We start from the raw sequence: 13222 nt of genomic DNA, 5'->3' as shown, positions 1-13222 counted from the left end.
TTTATATACAAACTGTGGTATAGATACCTGTCCCTTGGGTCAATTGAAACTTCAATATATAAGCTTCTTACAGCATTTTGTTGACAAATACACTGCACATGCTAACCTGTGCGTGTTTGTCCTGAAGCATTTTTTTTATTTTTTTTATTCATCCAGTTAAGAACAAAGTCTTATTTTCAATGACGGCCTAGGAACAGTGGGTTAACTACCTGTTCAGGGGCAGAACTACTGATTTATACCTTGTCAGCTCAGGGGTTTGAACTTGCAACCTTCCAGTTACTAGTCCAACGCTCTAACCACTAGGCTACCCTGCCGCCCCGTTGAGATGTTCCGCCGCTACTTGACTAAACGTTCTGCCTGATCGAGACATACGGTTATGTATCCCACTTCTTGTTTTCCTCTTTCACAAACATCTGTTCATGGTCAGGGGCCAGCAAAGAAAGGAGGGAACCGTTCTCTCTCCTCATCAGTAAATGAGATCGAGAAAGAGGCACTGTGGGAGGTCCAGCCCTACTCCAAATATGGCCATTAGGAAACATATTGAGAGATTCCACCTATCAGTCACAGGCTGGTTGACTCACGATGGAGCTCTCTCTCTCTCTCTCTCTCTCTCTCTTCTGCATGCGTGAAATAGTCAAATACCATTAGTAAACAAACTACGCACAATGGTAACTTCCTCCCGCCGTGAATAATGTATTGTTTCATAAATGAATGATTCCCCGCGTAGCCCACTTGGGTATAAGAAGGAAAAGTGATCTGATGGTTTCTAGTTCCATGCGTTTCATTTAAATCGGGAGGGGTGGGGAGAGAAAGGAGGTACACCTCCACCACCTTGACTTTGTATATGTGTCTTTGAGAGAATAAAGAGGCATAGCCGAAATAAGGATATCCTGTGGCCTAGGGCCTGGGAGGTAAGACTAAACCCGGTGGGGGCACTAGTAAGTGTTCCCAATCTCTGCTAAGCCCCCTTTGCACGGCCCATCGTCCCCAATGCATGATCCACGACTTCGGAGTTTGCATGAATCTCCCCAGTCTTCCTTATCAATAACAGTCCCTAACAAGTGCCAGCTGTGTCTTGCCTTGGACCAGGTAAACGGACTGTGTCCATACTGAGTGTGCTGTACGTGGTTTTAGCATTAATAGGGAAACAAAGTTGCCGTTGGTTATATTTTCATTCCACTCTCTTTCTGTTTCACCTCATTCTAAAGTGATGTCCAGCTGCTCCTGTGTTTTCCAAGCATTGAATTATGGATATCTGTCATGAAAGAACGAGATGAAACAAAACAGTGTTTGGCCACAAGAAATGATGGGAAATGATACCTGTGACCACCACTGTTCAAGTGTAATATTTTCCCATTCTATGTTTTGTGTAAATTGACCGCGTAGGTAATTAAGGCTCCATTCATTCATTCCAACGGCTCCAGAATATTTATTCAGTGGTTTTTGGTGTGCTGTTGATAAAAATGTCCACTCCGATCGTATCCCAATTGACACCCACTTTAAATGTAACACTTAATGTTTGAACAGGGAGTCATAAATCACGTTAATATTGAGCCCCTGGTGGAACTAGCGCAGCTTTTGAAAAATATCTGGCTTTGATTAAGCTATTGGGTGCGAGAATGGGAGTAACCTGGGCCTGGGGATAGGGATCTGGTGGTGCTTAGAAGAGGCCTGGCTAGCATGGTGGGTAACCCCAACCATCTGCCCCAGGGCAGCATTCTCATAGCTCTCATATGAGGGAGACAGACTAAGGCCCGACTCCGGAACAGCTAGGGCCACATAATGGATTCAGGGTCAGGCAGAGGCAGAGAGCCGTTTCGAGACTAATTGTTTTACTACCGTTGCATGCCACCTTTTATTGCTCTTGCTCGTCCACCTGCAACAATTTGGGAAGGCAAGTGAGACCACCAGCTGTGAAGTTTTTAGAGGCTTTTTAATATTTCAGTGTCGTGCCTGGCGCTCCCCTCGCCACTGAAAGCTTAAACGACCCTTGTGCTCCAAGATGGCCGCTCTCTCTCTCTGTCTTCCCTTTCTTTTTTTTCTTCTTTTTTTTTCGCTCCCTGTGTCTTTCTCCTTATGCATAGGCCTACACCTCTGGCCGAAGTTCTAAGTGAGTTGATTTATTCATTCAAAGGATTTCTGAATTACAATACAGCGCCTCAGCAGTCGCATATGCTAACGTCTTGGAGCCTACCAATTGACTTATGATTCCCCCCCCCCAAATCTCTTCCCTCTCCTCTAACGCAATTGTGGACGGTTTATATGAAGTCCACGGCGAGTGGGAGTTATACCAATGTACAGTATGAAGTGGCTTATCGCAAAAACATGAATAAAATCCCAATACTTTATTATTGAAGTCAACAAGACCCGACTGTTTTTTCAATACAGTAGGGATTTACTAGGGATTTAGGACTTTATTTTGGTTTCTCCATGTTTGTCATTCATTTACATGGCAGGCAAGTGGCGAGGGCAACAAGTAGTTAGTAGTTAAGTAGAGGTTGCTGATAAAATAATTTGCTCTTCCTGATTTGGGGGTAAAAGAATGAAACTAGGCCTACATGATGTGTCCATTCAGGATTGTCACCATGCACCATACTGTAGCCAGTGGTCAAAACATTCTCGCTGTCTATTGCGCATGTCTGGTTGCCTCTGTAAAGAGACAGAGCCGTGAGTGTCTGTGTCGTGTCTCTCAGACTAGCTGTCCTATCTTGAAACTGATGGTTTGGCTCTGATTCTCTGCCAGCGTTGCGTAGAGAGGAAATCCAGGTTATTCACAATGTGTTATTCTGCATGTGTATCTGTGTGTGTGGGAGAGAACAAGACAAACCCAGCTGCCACTCACTCGCCCAACTAAACTAGACCCTCTGAATGATTCCCCATAATCCCCTAATAACCTAACTACTGTGCCTACTCTGTGGCAAATGTTTTGCCCACCATTATTATGTTATTGCAGGACATCTGGAAAAGTTTGCCTGTTTTTGTTCTCTCTACGGCCCATATAATCACTGCAGCAACAGCGGACACACAAAAAACTCTTTACATTACCAGAGCCAGTGTGAAGGAGCTGGGATTATGATTTAAGGCTTCCTGGGTACTGTTAGCATAGGTCCCATTGATGTTGTTTCGCCAAATATCCTGGCTTTTCCTTGCCACCTCCCTTTTCCCCTTTTTTATTTTTTATTGTTGAAAAGAAACATTGTGTGGATGTAGGTGCCTTAACGAGGGCCTGTATTTATTTTCTCCGGGCCTCTCTGTGGCTCTCCCTGACCCAGAAAGCACCACAGGTGCAGCTGGTGCCGAATCCCGAGAACCGACAATACATCAAAGTTTAACACGGAATAATAGCTCACGTGAAATTGCCTCCCTACTTGAATGCAGATGATGTCTCCTATATATAATTCCAGTAAGAGGAGCCCTCCTATCATGCCCACCTCACAAAACCAACAACCACCTCACCTGTTCAAATGTGCCTGGGTGTCAACCGGGAGTCAACCAGGCCTCTAACATCACACACCTCAGAAGCATTGTGCCTTTTGTGTGTGTGTGTGTGTGTGTGTGTGTGTGTGTGTGTGTGTGTGTGTGTGTGTGTGTGTGTGTGTGTGTGGTGTGTGTGTGTGTCAGCATCTGTTGTTTTCCTCCTCTCTGCAACTCTCTGCATTTAGGGATTTGGGCGGAGGTGTTTCCGTGCCTGTGAAAGATGGGGTTTTGATATCCCGGCTGACAGGCCTGAGAGGCCAGACTGTTTCCACAATACGGATTGTTTACATACCAGCCCTTAAGAGTTAGAGGGGGAGGAAGACAAGTGATCGCCTTCAGAATGAATTATGAATACCACATCTGAGGCTTTGCCTGCTCTCTCTTGCTCTCAAGGTAGAGTGTGCCTTTTTGAAGATGGTTAATTGAGGTACGGTATGCTGTTCAGGGATGGTGATATAGAACCAGCAAGGCCACTGTAGTGCTACTGAATCTACTCGGTGACACTGAAGAACTGCCGGAGGGGAGTGTTAGATTGAGGTTCTGTCGCCTGTTGCACCATGAGCTCTGACTGCCAAACACACACACACAGACACACAAGCAGGCACATACACACACACACACACACACACACACACACACACACACACACACACACACACACACACACACACACACAACAAGTCCCCACCCTTTCTCTGCCTGACCATGCCAGTGTTTCAGCCTACACACACACACGCCTGAAAACAGATAACCCGGGAAAACTCCTGGTGAACTGGAAAAGCATTTGTCTCAAGATGAAAGGCTTCACACCCACTTCCTACACACAGAGCCTTCTGCCGACACCTTCCCGCGACAGCACAGCGCATGTAGCTGAGGCTGGTGCTGCACAGGCACAGACACAGACTCCAGCTCCAACTAGCAGCATCCATCTCTCCCCACACCCACTAACGCTGCTATACAGTAGCCTCCCTTTCTCCCTCTCAATGTAGACAATTCTACAGTACCAGCCAGGGAAACAGGCAAGGAGAAAGAGCAGATATAGGCAGCATGTCCTGAAAGACGTAGAATCATTTTAATAAGCATTTTTGAGCTCGCACAGCTTCTTTTCCTCCGTCATCAGAGCACAGGGAAAGGGACGTGTAGCGCGGTGGTGAGCTCTCGGGCGTGGAACATGGTCAGGCACACGCAGGGGCTGAGAAAGACGACACTGACCGTAATGCAGGATAATTGCTTCCCATTTACTCGTGTGGCCGAGACCAAAAATAGCACGTCACACCGTCATGAACGCAACGCTCGGAAGCATGGGAGACATGAGCTCTCACTGCTGCACCTTGCCGTTTTATACGCCAAGTGTGGCCAGTATACCTCGCAGATGCATGTACAGTCAGGCACATAATACAAGTAGATATACACAGATGCACAATTATGTACACGCACATGCCGACCAGCAGTGGTTCATAGATAGATGTCAATCCTCAGAGAGGTAGCTAGAAGCATTGACACAAGACCCACTGTTGTGTTTTCACACTCCACTGTTACCTGCACCACATCTGCAGGTTGGCCAATGGTCAGCCCCCCCCCACACCTCCCACATCACTCAAGGCTCCTACTCCCATGACCCACCACTGATAAATACCTCCAGATACTATTCTCCACGTTCGTTGTGGCTTGTCGTAATTTGCACGCACAGAGATTCTCATTTCACACTCGAGTCCAACACAATGGCTCCAGAGCTGCGGCAGCACCTTACGGAAATGTACTGTGACAAAGGAGCACAAATTGAGCTCCTCAAGAGACCATCCAACCATGTATCTAGGATTATGTGCCTCCCCCATAGACATTCTAAATACAATCCTCATCAGCAGCACACCAAATGAATCAGAGCACTGGATTACCATGAGAACAGGCATGAGCGTTGCTACAATGTAGTTATAGCAATACACTGATACATTATAAATGCATTAGATCAGGTGAAATTCCATTTGTACAACCAGTTATGCCTCTACCAGCTATGGTTGATTTATTTCCCCACACTACCTTTGCAGTACATGTGCCATGCCATGTCCACTGTCCGTTTCATAACAGTCACAACAGTCATTTGGCAATACAGCCTTGACAACACTCAGCCACAGCACTCAGCATAGACAGCAATGGCCATCAATAAAAGCTCCTAAATATTTCATATGAGCCACAATCTCTGCTGTCCCTCAAGCTGAATCAAGTGAAAGCATATGACCTATAGCACCTTATAAACTTCCATACAAAATACAGCCCCGGCAACAATAACATGGAAACCACTGCACTGCAGTACTGTACACAGTCAGGTGCTGAACTGATATTCCTTCCCTTTCAGTGGCACACAAGGCTAATCACACTGGGTAACTGATCAACTACAACTGCCTTAGCCGAGCCTCAGGGCCGATATAGAGGGAGAAAATAGAAAGCATAGGGAGGCTACAGGCAGAAGCCCGAGCGAGCCCTGTACTCACCAGCACTGGCAGAACACAGCAGAGACACCAAGAGCACAATCACCAGCGTCAGGATCTTCACATTCATTTCTGCACTCCCCTCTGGCTCTCCGGTAGTCGCTAGCTGATATACTGTAGTGGTGTGTGTGTGTGGATGGGAGGGAGGGAGAGAGGCAGAGAGAGCGACTGAGCGAGCAAGGGAGAGAGAGAGAGAGAGAGAGAGAGAGAGAGAGAGAGAGAGAGAGCAAGACTGTTTGCTTCTCTCTCTGTGTGTGTGTAAGAGTGAGTGTGCGCGTGCCTCTGTATGCACCCTGGTGTGTGCGTGTGTTTGTGTGCCTGGGAGTGTGTGTGTGTGTGTCTGGCTGCCTGTCTGCCTGGTGCGTGTTGATTTCTGTATGTGTGTGTGTCTAAATGCGTATTTGTATATCAGTGTGTGACAACGCCACTCCAAGACTGAAGGCACGTCTTTATCTGAGCTCTCCCACGGAGGTGTGCAGCTTTTTTTTTCTCCTTCTCGGAGAACACGGCAGCCTGTGCCAAGTTCAGTGGAGCTGTGAATGTGCTGGGAGTCAGCTTGCAGTTTGAAGCAGGTCTGTCTGGCTGTATGTGTGTGCAAGTCCTCTGTTTGCCTTGGATAACAGGAGCCCAGTCGGTCATGTGGCTTATGTATCATTGACTCTGTGGGTCCTGGAGAAGGGGGCCACCCCACCCACAATGTTGCCCCCCACACACACACACATCGACCCTCCCACTAAAGACAGAGAGGGAAGGAAAGGCAGGCGGGGGTAGGGAAGGAGGAGTGGTGGGGGGTGTCAAGGTTTATCATAATAACCAACCACATGCTCTTGATGATAAAGTAGTCTTTGAATGTAGCTCCCTTCTACTATTCTCTGTCTAAAACTCCAGTCCTTAGAGACTAAGGGCATGGCATTGAAATGTTTTGCGTTATTTCAAGTCAGTGTCCGCGACATTGGGAGGAGTACCCTTAGGAAAAACTTAGCAGACTCATTGGCTTGATCCAATCTCCCGAGTTGTTTGTTTCACTGACTCTGAGTAATTTGTCTGGTTTCGTTTCCAATGCTTCATTCTTTGGTGAACAAAGCAGTCAGAAAGCTACCCTCCCTGTAAAGGCTCTGAAATAAATGCACTTGTTTTTTTCTCCCCCATTTGTTTATTAGACGTGTAAAGAGGAAAGGTTGCATTTCTGGTACCGAATTGTGAGAACTATCCGGGCGACCACGACAACTGTAACAAGTACTCTTATCAGCTTTGTCCATAGATAAGAGGAATAGTTTGTCACATCATGTTGAATGCAACCTGTTTCACTATCGCCATTGGAGCAATAAGTACCCCACAAGACATGCCACCAGAGGTCTCTTCACAGTCCCCAAGTCCAGGACAGACAATGGGAGGCACACTGTACTACATGGAGCCATGACTACATGGAACTTCTTTTCCCACATCAAGTAACTCATGCAAGCAGTAAAATTAGATTTAAAATTTTTTAAAAATTATAACAATGCACCTTAAGGAACTATGGGGACTGTGAAGCAACACAAACATAGGCACAGACACATGCATACACTGCCACACCATGATCTGTATTCACCTGCCTTTGTGCGTGTCTCAACCCCCCCTCCAGGGGTCACCCATCTTCCTCATTATGCCAAGTGTATTTATACCTGTGTTCTCTGTTCGTTTTTTCCCCCCGTGCTCCTTTCTGTCTCTAGTTCCTGTTTTCGAGCTTACCTGGTTTTTGACCATTCTGCCTTCCATGACCCTGCCTGTCGTTCTGTCCCTTGTCACACCACCCTGGATTACTGACCTCTGCCTGCCTTGACCCTGAGCCTGCCTGCCGTTCTGTACCTTTCGGACTCTGCTCTGGGCTACTGACCTTTGCCTGACCCTGAGCCTGCCTGCCGTTCTGTACCTTTCAGACTCTGCTCTGGACTACTGACCTCTGCCTGACCCTGAGCCTGCCTGAAGTTCTGTACCTTTCAGACTCTGCTCTGGACTACTGACCTCTGCCTGACCCTGAGCCTGCCTGACGTTCTGTACCTTTCGGACTCTGCTCTGGACTACTGACCTCTGCCTGCCCTTTACCTGTTCTTTGCCTGCTCCCCTGTTTTGGAAATAAACTTTTGTTACTTCGAAACGGCCTGCATCTGGGTCTTCTCCTGAGCCTTGACTGCAGGGTGTATCTGTCCTTCTGCCTCCCCTGCCGGCGCAGGGTTCTTCTTTGTGGAGAAGAAGGACAAAACTCTGTGCCTGTGCATCGATTACCGGACCTCAATGACATTACAGTGAAGAACCGCTACCCGCTACCACTCATCGCCTCGGCCATCGAGCCGCTCCAGGGGGCCACCGTTTTCTCCAAGTTGGACCTGTGGAACGCTTACCACCTGGTGCAGATACGGAAGAGGTACGTGTGGAATACTGCCAGCCCTCAGAGTGGCGGCTGTCCCATCCCGTTTTGCCCTGGACCTCAAGTTACATCCCTGCGCCTTCTTCTCTCATCGCCTCAAAGCCACGGAGAGGAATTCCGATGTGGGAAATCGTGATCTTCTAGCGGTGAAGAACGGAGTTGGAGGAGTGGAGACACTGGTTGGAGGGGGCGGAACATTCGTTCATTGTGTGGACGGATCACAAGAACCTGAAATATCTCCGCACCGCCAAGTGTCTCAATTCCAGGAAACCCAGGTGGGCCCTGCTTTTCACCCAGTTTAACTTCTCCCTCTCCTACCGACCGGGAACCAAGAATATCAAGCCGGATGCGCTGTCACACCGCTATAGCCCTGCGGCTACACCCTCGGGCCCCGAGACCATCCTTCCCACCCCGTGCCTGGCAAGAGCACTCAGCTGTGGAATAGGGAAGTTGGTCCGTGAGGAGCAGCGTTCTCAGCCGAACCCACGGGGGGCCCAGATAACTGGATGTTTGTTCCTGACACTGTCCACTCCTCGGTCCTGGAATCGGCCGACTCCTCCAGGCTTGCCTGCCACCCTTGACATACACACACGATAACATACGCACTATACACACACGTACACGTGGATTTGTGTTATAGATACAATATGTGGTAGTAGATTAGGGGCCTGAGGTCACACACGTAATGTGTTGTGAAATCTGTGGTGAATTTATTGTAATGTTTTTAAAATGGTATAATTGCCTTCATTTTGCTGGAACCCAGGAACAGTACCTGCCTCCTTGGCACCAGCTAACGAGGATCCATAATAAATACAAATACAGCTGGTTTATTTCCAAAAAGGATATGGATGTTTTTTTGGGGTAAAAACATATTTGTTCTGATCAGAAATATCTACAGAATTTCCCCCTTACCCAACCCTTCACATTGGTTTTGCAGGTTTGCTTAGGTCCACCCAGAATACAGACGCTGCAGTCAAAATATGACTGAACAATAAATGTTAGCGTTCGAACAGGTTCACACTACACAGAAAATATTTCATAAATTGGAAACCGTAGCTCATTATTTTACCTTTTAATCCTTCAAACACAAACCGTGTTTGCCATAATATGTAAGTTGATATATGGTGGTTCTCGTAAGCTAACTGAGGCTGGCCTACAGCGCTAGAGAGTCACTAAAGGGGAACAGTGACACATGATGGATGGTGTTCCCTTGGTCACAACCCCGATACCTTTTCTATGTGCTGTCACAAAAAAAGGGACTTTACTGCTGTAGAGACCTGAGAACGGCCCCCCAAGGCCCCACCCTAAACCTCACATAGCCCAGCCTTTGTCTCTTGAAGCCCCTGTGTCCCAGAAGTTGCACAATGACTGACATTTTGGGAAATAGCATAGTCCCTGCTATGTCCCTTTTTTACATGCTCTGTGTTTTAGGACTCATTTCTATGCCTTTTGGGATGACTGTATTAAGAGGCATTAGTATTTATTTTTTTACTGTCGAATATCAGTAGGGATTTGTCTGTTTATATTGAGTGAGCTGGTGTATACTTGCGGGGTTCCAGGTGCATCTGGCTGCGGAAATTGACTGCTTGTGGATTTACAAACCGTTAAAAACGCCCCGAGTTATTAAGATAGGAATGTATGAGTCGACACAAACTTGCCAATAAAGATCAAAAACATTTGCATCGTATTATCTCTAGTTATGTTTGCGTTGAAGAAAAGCTTATAAAGTCGAACGTGCAGTCTCAGGACGCGGTCTGTTGTGGCGACGTGAGTGTAGGCCAGTAACGGCCTCCCTGATGGGCCAGTGGAGGTCTTCCTGATGGACCAGTGGGGATCTGCCTGATGGGCACCTCCCGGGAGCGGAGTGAGTCACAGAACCGCAACACAACCACATCTGCCCTGACACAGGAAGCACTTGGAAGTTAACAGGAAACCCGTCTGATAAAAAGAATTCCATCTATGCCTGGATTTGGTCAGCAATGACGACACTGGTGATGCCCTTGTGGTCTGTAAATGACAAGGCTTTCCTGATTGTTAACTTGTATTATTAATAGTTAAACTTGTATTCCATAGTTCCAGTGACGTGTGTAATCGGAAGGAGTGGAGGAAATAGGTGCTTCTCTCCAAAGCATGTTTTCCCATTCCTATCCATCATTACTGTGGAAAAATCAACAGGTTCCCTTTATTGTACAGCTACAACTAGGTCCCGGATCCATGTGGAATAATTCCGGCATTATTTTCTTGATTCAAGATTGTGTTTCCTGTTTACGATCTGACTCTAAATTAAGAATCTGAAAGTCTGAATATGCCTATGGCAGACCTCCTGTCTCGAAAAGATGTCTGACCCTAAGTGGGCGGATGTTTGTTTTAATTGTCCCGATGATTGAATGAGCAGAAGCGGAGGATTGTTGTTGTTTTTGTTATTGTTGTTGTGCAGAGGTGAGAATACCTGACCATCCGGCGCTACTCCCCAGGTCTCCGTCATAATCAGCCTACTGTAAAATGGAGAACATATCGAGACTGAGTAAGGTGGAGCCTCATTCACCAACCATAGGCACAAAGACTGCTACTGTATGCAAGTTGTTAGTAAGACAGTAAGTAAGATGTGGTTCTCTTGTGATCAGTAATGAGAAGGGGGAACTGTGACATCTTCATTAAGACTGTGTCGTACGAAAGGGATCTGAGGGAGACGAGCCAGCGCTCTCCACTTCTTCACAGATGCTTTAAACAAGCGCGATACTCCCCTCAGGCAGGCCCAGTGCTTCATATCACAAATGTCAAGAATCACAGGGCCGGTGGATTAACTTCTCTGCCTTTAATCGTAACATTATCGGTGGCTCTGAAATTCAACTGAGAAATGTGCTCTGCTCCCCGAGGCCCTGGATGGAAGATTGGCAGAAAATTGCTGCCCTGTCTTTGATTCTCACTCAGTCACCTCGCCTCTGAACAATCCCAGTACCATTTCTTCCATAAGGTCACCCTCAGTATACAGTAGCACTGCTGCAGTAGTATGAAGGGTTTCTTGGAACAACAGGCAACAGGCAGAGGTGTCTTGAAATGGTTAAGTCTGCTGTGCGAACTGAATGAAAAATGGGTGAGATGCTCTGTTTTTGTCTCTATATGGCAAGATGTCTGGGTTTTATCTTGTAAGTCTGGGGGGTCATGAACAAATACATACAAAGCCCTTAAGAGTAATCACAGACACTTCACGCACACAGTTACTCAACGTGTCCCCAAACGTTTCTGTATTCTCACCAATTCCGCAATCCCAACAATACATATCATCTCTCCATCCGTATCTTTTTCGTCTTCCTTTTCCTCCTCTTCCCCTTCCCATTGTAACAAATTCATACAACATCCTCAGTAGTGTTGACGTAGGAAGCAGACGGGTGCAAATGTCACAAGATAATGGCCTTCTTTTCCAACATCCAAATAATGAATGGACACTCTTGCTTTTCTACTGACAGATGGGAATATTTGCCAATCATCCCCATCACGCATAAGGTATAACATGGGGCTTGTTTCACATATCCCCTCACTACCCAATTTCGAACACACACTTTCAGCCGCCCTGGGACAATTATCCCCTATGACCATTTGCTCCAGTGTTGCGTGACTCCACAGCTGCTGTCTCCATAATCTAGGCTATCCAGTCCCAGAGCAGTAATTGAGTGTCCGATATGGGAATTGACAGTTTAGGGCCTCGTCGACAGAGGGAACGGAAATTATCACTGGGAAACTGTGCACCGCAATGCACCGCTATGAGCCGTTCAGGTAGTTTAATAAATCATAATATTTCTGCTCGGTGACTTCCGCCTCTGCTGATTTGTGGTAAAGGGACCAGAGTTCGTCTCCTGTGATGTTGCACCTGCAGGAATCGTCTCTTTTACCTATTCACTTACACCATAGAAGCCTACTGTAAGCATTGGACGACGAGCATGCGTGTACTGTGCGTGTGTTGCTCTATCCTGCAGCTGGGGCATGATCAAACCCTAAGGGAATGTATAAGAACTGCTCCACGCCCTCATGAGCCTGTCAGATGGAGATTCTCTGTAGATATCTTAAAAGAACAAACAAAGGCTGGCTTTTGAATGATTTCGCATTGCCTCTAATCAAACCTTAGATCTTCTGAGTTTTCTTCTCTCTGCAGGTTACAGGTAAGAGGAGCACTGCTCCTGACGTCACCTACGGCACTGTGTGTCTCAGTGGCAGTGTTCAATGCCCTGTGGAAGTGATCAGGGTGCCAGAGAAATCAGGGTGCCAGGAAGCTTAGAGTTTGATCTTCACTCCTGACTTTGCTGTACTTGTGGGTATGGGTGTATGTCCTCGTGGAGTGTGAAAGGCTGCCAGCTTTTCACCTGCCTCCATGCACTTCAAGTGCACTTCATGCTTAGAGGATTTTCTGTCTCTTTCTGGAGAGAAGATGTGTTGATCATCCACAGTTCCTTTATTGTAGCAGGAGATCAAATGGAGTCAAAACAAATTAAACGGTTGGTGTGAAGTAGCCAAAGCGGATAGTGCTCTCTTCCCCCTCCAATATTGTTGTGCTTATCGGGATTTCTATCAGTTGAGCGCAGTGGCACGCAGTTTGGAAACGGACTGCTTGTTTCTTATGGATCCCGGGATTTAAAGTGCTGGGGGTTTGGAGGGAGGGGGACCGAGCGTGCTCTGGCTTGGTCTCTCTGACACATTGAGAGACGGAGAGATGCGACTTGACAGATGAGAGATAAGAGGAATGGGGGAGGAAAGACTAGGCAGACAGGCGTAAGGTGTTGCTGAATGGGTTTTTGAAAGTGCACAAAGCCTCCATCAGTTAATAAGAGCTTGAAGATTGCTGTCTCTCTACGCTCTC

The 13222-nt window shown here is 47.0% G+C and overlaps 1 protein-coding gene across 1 annotated transcript in view; it reads right to left on the bottom strand.

Annotated features, from left to right (window-relative positions):
* Nucleotides 1-6558, bottom strand: part of LOC139390914 (apelin) — a 30998-nt gene extending 24440 nt beyond the window's left edge. Inside the window, exon 1 of the mRNA XM_071138293.1 lies at nucleotides 5967-6558. Coding sequence (XP_070994394.1) covers nucleotides 5967-6033 — 67 coding nt within the window. The 5' untranslated portion in view covers nucleotides 6034-6558. The remainder of the gene's footprint in view (nucleotides 1-5966) is intronic.
* Nucleotides 6559-13222: the final 6664 nt, after the last annotated feature.

Source organism: Oncorhynchus clarkii, chromosome 31 (genome assembly GCF_045791955.1).
Source record: "Oncorhynchus clarkii lewisi isolate Uvic-CL-2024 chromosome 31, UVic_Ocla_1.0, whole genome shotgun sequence".
NCBI lineage: Eukaryota > Metazoa > Chordata > Actinopteri > Salmoniformes > Salmonidae > Oncorhynchus > Oncorhynchus clarkii.
The sequence above is the reverse complement of the archived record's forward strand: the minus strand, read 5'-3'. Positions and strand labels throughout refer to the sequence as shown.